Source organism: Atractosteus spatula, chromosome 3 (assembly GCF_055471065.1).
Source record: "Atractosteus spatula isolate fAtrSpa1 chromosome 3, fAtrSpa1.hap1, whole genome shotgun sequence".
NCBI classification, from domain to species: Eukaryota; Metazoa; Chordata; class Actinopteri; order Semionotiformes; family Lepisosteidae; genus Atractosteus; species Atractosteus spatula.
This window is the reverse complement of record NC_142708.1, coordinates 31,098,405-31,104,829: the sequence shown is the minus strand read 5'-3', so window position 1 is coordinate 31,104,829 and position 6,425 is coordinate 31,098,405. Positions and strand designations below refer to the sequence as shown.

The 6,425-nt window shown below is 39.8% G+C and overlaps 1 protein-coding gene across 4 annotated transcripts in view; it reads left to right on the top strand.

Moving 5' to 3' along the window:
• Positions 1–915: 915 nt before the first annotated feature.
• LOC148837685 (ceramide transfer protein) overlaps positions 916–6,425 on the top strand; it is a 59,626-nt gene continuing 54,116 nt past the window's right edge. For all 4 annotated transcript variants that reach the window (XM_088910144.1, XM_088910143.1, XM_088910142.1 and 1 more), the window contains exons 1-2: positions 916–1,455; positions 3,189–3,323. In XM_088910144.1, coding sequence (XP_088766270.1) covers positions 1,360–1,455; positions 3,189–3,323 — 231 coding nt within the window. In that variant the 5' untranslated portion in view covers positions 916–1,359. The remainder of the gene's footprint in view (positions 1,456–3,188; positions 3,324–6,425) is intronic.

Genomic DNA, 6,425 nt, shown 5'->3' with positions numbered 1-6,425 from the left:
GTACATTCTGCTTCTCTTCAATTCAAATTTAAAACGTTTGTTTAAGCGCCAATAAACTACAATGTCAACTTCCTGAAATCCGGAGGCTGGCTGGTGCAGAGGCTTTCGCGTTTCCTCTACCACGCCTCCTCCTGAGCCAGTAACAGACATATTTGTTGAGGGCACATTAATGTAGTAAAAAATGCAAATTACCTTCCTACAGTCTTCTATTTTTGCATTATTAACTTTACATATTGAAAAATTTCATTTTAATCCTCCAGCTATATTTTAATGATATTATCAATTTAAATAAAATGCCATTTGTAAAATTATATTAGGTATAAAATAACATAAAATATCAACGCCTTTCAATAGTTTTCAGAATAATTTTATTTTAATTCATGCTAACAGAATCTTCACCGGCAGTCAGTGTCAGTTTAATCTCTTAAACATCTGCAAAAAAAAGGCAGTCTGAATAAAACTATTGCGTTTTTGACGTTTGTCAGCAGCTCTGGGTTTCCGAAATGTGCTAAACCAATGCATTTGCAAAGTTTATCTCTTAATCCTGACAAACCAACATGTATGCTCTTATGATAGTCGTTGCGAGAGAATCCACTCTGGGGAGGCTGTCCTTTCGGAAATGGGCAGAAATTAAGGCTAAGTGACGCCTATCTCCCTGTACACAAGCGACAGAAATAGGGAATAGCAGAGTGCGCATGAACACCCATCCATGCCTGTAAACTAATCCTCGAAAGTGTGAGAGAAGCAAAAACAGCCCTTGCCACTGCCCGCGCCCCAGTGACATCCTTGACAACCGTTGCCACTTAGACATCGCTTCTCGAATGACACTTCCTAATAGGTTCACCTCCCCACCCGGGTTGGTTCCCGTGACGTCAGCTTCGGAGCCAGCGCCCCTCCACTGTCCGTGGCACGCGCAGCACACGCACGCTCAGGAGGGCTGGAGAGCGAGGGACGTCAGAAAAGATGGCGTCTGTTTAGGCCAGTCGGTCTCGCCCCCTTCTCACACTCAGCTCGTTTAACACAGGGCTCTGTCGAGGAGCGGAGAGAGGGGTTTGCGCATTTTAACCAGTTCTCCCGAGGACTTGGACGAGTGTTATTTTAACCTGCTGAACTTGTGACTCTTTTTCACAGCTTCAGTGAAACCGATGAAGGGGGCGGGTTTTGCCGAGAGGATCATTAATAAGTGTTATTAGTTTTTATCCAGGTGTATCAGCAGTCATCGCCTTTGACCAGTGTTGTCTCGCATTTACCGAAACCCCGATCTCTTTTTTTCCTTGGGATTTTTTTTTTGTCTGTCTGAGTTAGCACGTCTGTGATTCCTCGTATTTGGATTTTGCTTTCTGTTATCGCCGAGACGCGATGTCGGACAATCAGAGCTGGAATTCTTCGGGGTCCGAGGAGGATTTGGAAACCGAATCCGGGCCGCCTGTTGAGCTCGGTGGGATCCTTAGCAAGGTGAGGCAGCGGGTGGGGGAGATCAAATCCCAACGCCAGGTTTGCACTCTAAAATTCACGATAAAAAGGAGGAATGGTTTTGCGTTAGTCGCTCGGATGGCTAGGGTCCGTCCCCCGTCTCGTAAACGGCAAGGGGTTCGCCGTTGTCAATTTTCTGTTTTAGTTTAGACTTTGGCTTAGAGGGATTTCAAACTGCCGAAGAGATCGGTCAGAAAATAAAATCGTTTACGTTTGTTCTCGTGTCCTTCAATATCCGGCTTGCCGAAATCGACAGGCAGAAAATGATGTAAAAAGTGTCTTGACTTGTTTTAACTGTGTGAGTGCTTTGGAAATGGGGAGTCTTCGACGAAATGCTGTAATGGGATGTCATTGTCCATCTTTGTTTTCCCCGAATACTTTGATTTAAATCACCCGATCGCTAGTAATTGGCTAGCCAAAAGCCTAAGCAGTTTTGATTGCAATCTTTTAGTCCGTATAATATTTTTCCTTATCCGCACATCATCACGTGCATCATCTGTTCTGTCAACCGCCCTGCAATCCGGAGAGCGAGCAGAGGCCAATGTATTAACGCACTTGGCCCATATGGGTGTTATAAATGATCGAATTCATGATCAGGGTGCTGCTTTTATGTGGCATTGGAAAAATAAACCTGTTTGCACCCGAAGCAGCAAGGACGTAAACATACTTTTTTAGATTAAACTAGGGTTGGAAAAATTAAGATTTCTCAATTCCTCCACACATGATGTCTTGGATATGAATCTAATCTGCTTTTGCATGTTGCTGCGAAAACAGATTAGCCTTTTCGAGTAAAAGAGCTGCGCAGTTGTTGCTTTAGGGAGTTCAGTGAGAGAGCCCTATGGTGTAATAAAAAAAAATGTTTTGTAAAAAAAAGTTCCGACACTTCCTGCTTCGAGTAGGATTAAGGAATTGTTACGGGTAGCGTTGAAAAGCAGCGAAATTGACAACCTGGTCTGGAAAAAAAAACCCAAAACAAAACACGTGATCCGACTGAATCGTAAACGCTTTCTTGACTTTTGATAACAGGTTTATTTTCCTAACAGATTCGAACCCCCTGCTCTTGGATTTCACTGGGACATAGTTTAAATGTTTGTTTTAATAGAGTCTCACTAGGTGTAGTATATCAAAGGCTGTTTTCAAGACCGGCGGTGATTAAACGTGCCAAAATCCATCAGTGTGAAATGCGGACAGATCAACAGCAAAACCGTTTTGCTTTCTAAGACACCCAGTCTTAACCTTTCACGCCTGCGGAACTCATCATAGAGCAGTAATGTGCAGATCATGATTCCGGCCTCGTGTGTGTGTGACTGAATACCCTTAATTTCATTTGATTAGTCACACAGGTATTGTCGGCTACCATAAATTAAGCGTTGAGGTCAATGTTAATTTATTACAGTATTCTTTAACCCACAGAGACGCAGTTTAAACGTGGCGCAGTGGAGAAAAGTACCCTGAAGGTCTAAATAAAGCAGCGACCAACAAACGTAATAAATATTAAGACATATGAATTCATTTAATCGTTTAAATAAAGTGCGTAGGTACCTGACATTATCCCCCTTCATTATTGATCAGTGCATCGATAACTACATTGATACTTTTCGAAACGTTCTGTTGCAAACTTGAAATTTGCAGCCCTAGTTTTTCAATAATAAAAAGTCATTTAGATACAGAATGATTTTTTTAAAGGATCCTTTGTGGGTTTTTTTTTTCTTTAGTGGACCAATTACATCCATGGATGGCAGGATCGCTGGGTGGTTTTAAAAAACAACACCTTGAGCTACTACAAGTCTGAAGATGAGCGGGAATATGGCTGCAGGGGATCTCTGTGTCTCAGTAAGGCTGTCATCACGGTAAGGCCTTTTAAGGCTTTCTTTACTGCCTGCATTATTGTATACTCTGATAGGCATCTCCACATAAAGTATGTCTTCAAGACTGACATTTAGGGTTCTCCAGGTGTTTTAGTAAGGCATCTGACCTGATATGTGGTTTATACCTGTTTCAATAACACTTTTTTTTTTCAGCGGCACAAAGGGATTCTGGTATGGTGGTAGCTGTCTTTTAAGGAACACTTACGTTAGGAATGCAAGAAGTGCTTTCAGTTTGGTGTCCAGTTGTCTAGCGTGTGAAGGACAATTTATGCTGTCAATTTCTAGGAAAACAAATATTTAATCCCCTAGTCTCTCAAACTGTTTCCTGTAACTGCTAGTTTATGTTTTTATTTCTATTACTATACATGTTTTTGAGACACTTTTTCACTTCAGAATTTCCATACTCGGTTTCTTCCCTGCAAAGTGTTCAGATCTTTTCCTTTTAGCCTTAAGCATTAAACTGCTCTGGTGCAAACAGCAGAGGGTTTTGTTCCAGGCCTACATAATAACCTGTAGTCGTGCATGTGCCATTTCAGCAACAGGTTTTGCTGGTACGCACTGTCAGAAAATGCCCATCTAATTCCTATTCTTTTAAAATACAGCATTTTTCAGCAAGTGACATATTCTGGATCAGCAATATCCCAGTTGTAACATTCACCCTGTTTCGTATTTAGAGGTTTTCTAATCCACTCAGATTTACCTTTCCCTACCCACATTGAGTTGTAGTGTGGTTGACTGACCTAGATTTTAGGATTTTGTTTTTTTTTTTAGGATAACGGCATTCTCCAGCAATGCCGTGGCAGATGAGCCTCATATGTTCGATTGGGAATTCTTGTATTTGTTTGGATAATCCCAAATGTGCCAAAAGTCCTAAAATTAGGGCACTTAAATCACTTTTCCATATTGGGTGAGTGAGGGCATCTTCCCCTCCTTCACAACATATAAACGGATTACTTTGGCAAGTAGCGTACTGTAACAGTGCAGTGCTAGATGTACTACACGTTTCACATTTCTGTCTACAGTAATTCCTGCCAAGCATGTGAGCGGTTTGTGTTTGGATACATCTTTTTTTTTCAGATATCCAACTGTTTTTGTCAGCAGTACTCTTTGCAGTGACCCATTAGAACAGGCATGTCCAACTCCAGTTCTCCAGTCCTCATGTGCTGTTGTACAGCATGCTTTGCAGGTCTTCCAGCTTCCTAAGAACAAGAAAAGGTTTAATTTTTTTTTGTTGAGCAAATAATGAGTTGCATTTGGTAATTAAAGCTTCAAGTGGAAAGAGATACCTTATGCCACTCCATGGCTGGAGTTCTGCACCCCTGAATTAAAATCCTCTTTGTTTCTTTTTCAGTGTGGTACAAGCAGCAGGAAAATACTTTTTAGCATGCAGCTGCAATTTGACTTGTTGAATGATATGTATTTGGCATTTCTGAAGAGGTTAGAACAGGGAACTCTGAAAAAAGGTAGAGAGAATATCTGTTTTGCTCTTTCTGCTTTCCAGTACAGAATTAACCTAAGTTTTGCTAGATTGTGTTATTCCGCTTGCGGTTGCCGAAATCGATAGGATAGATAGATAGGATAGAAAGCCCATCACTGAAGACTAGTATGAAGATGTTAACAAAAGCCATATTTCTCAGGCATTGTGGAATGCTGTCTCAGTCACTCATAAGATTGAGCATTCTGGTAAAACATAGCCAAGTTTGTAGCATCAGTGGCAAACTCAGATACAACAGAAGAGGGGCTAAAGTCTGAACTGGCAAAGATTAACGTAAACGTCAAAGGTAATCATTGAGATGCAGTGTTAAAACATTTATCTGCATTGCAAATCATCATACTTGCTGTATAGAGGAGAAAAGTTACAGCTTCAGATTTATGTTTTGCCTTATCTAAACTTATTTTAATTTGCATTTCAACGGCTTTATATTCAAAGCTTGATAGACATTCAGTTCCTTATACAAGTTTTTTCTTTAATAAGAAATACTTATATAAATAAGAATATAAAATAAGCAATATAAGAAATAATATAAAAACGAGGATCTGGTTATTCACAATTATTCAAGTTAATTTGTCCTTCCAGGGGGAATTTGTGTGAACAGTTATTAGAGGATCTTGTTAAGATTGTGTGCAGCATGTACATTTCTTTGCGTTGCAGTGTTTTTATTGATAAATCTTAATCTATTGTTACAACATATTTTACAGATTGAATCATATTCAATTAATTTGATTCTTTCATGCAAGTTGTGGTTTAATTCATATAAAGACAACCAACATACCGTGTTGGTTTTAGCTGTGACCACTTATAGAACGGACTAAAACAGTCATTTACCTCAAAATGTTTTTGTAGTTGAAAATGTCCAGTGCACTGAAGTACAGAAAGAAAACGGAAACAAATTGGTAGCCAAGTTAGAGAACACGCATTGTTTCGTCATTTTTTTACTGTTTGTCTGTTTCCTAACAAGCTTCATTTAGTTCTGAAATCGTTTTTGAGTTCCTGTTGCTTGACTTTGAAAGTCCCTGTGAGAGTCTGTGTGTACTGTAGGATCTTGTGTACCTGTTCAGAGTCCAGTCTCTCTTGTGGGTACAGGGCTTTAATGCATTGAAAGCCACTGATTGTAGAAATGCATGCCTTCAGGTGTTGCATTCTTCAAATAGCAGGATTTTGTGGTAGTTTTACAAATTGCACTATGGCAGCATGTAGTCTTCCAGCTTCAACAGTTCTGTTCATTTAGTTTTTTATAAAAAGAGTCTCATGGTGATTTACTAAAAGGAAACAGAAGCAATCCTTTTTACAGCATTCTTTTAAGTTAGCTTTTGTGCATTTTCAGATGGGGGGGAAAAAGTTTTATCTGTAGTCACACAGTTCACAATGTGCAATCTTATTAAACGCTGCGGGGCAGCACATCATTATCGCTACATGATTGAAGTAGCTAGAAAAGCATTTGAGGACAGCTTTATTGATAAAATGGTAAATGGAAGGGCATATTTGAACATCAGTGATGAAGGTTGGGTACAAGCCTCAATTTGTATTGGTCATTCTTAATACAGGACATAAATACATGATGTCAGATAGCCAAGTAGATTGAT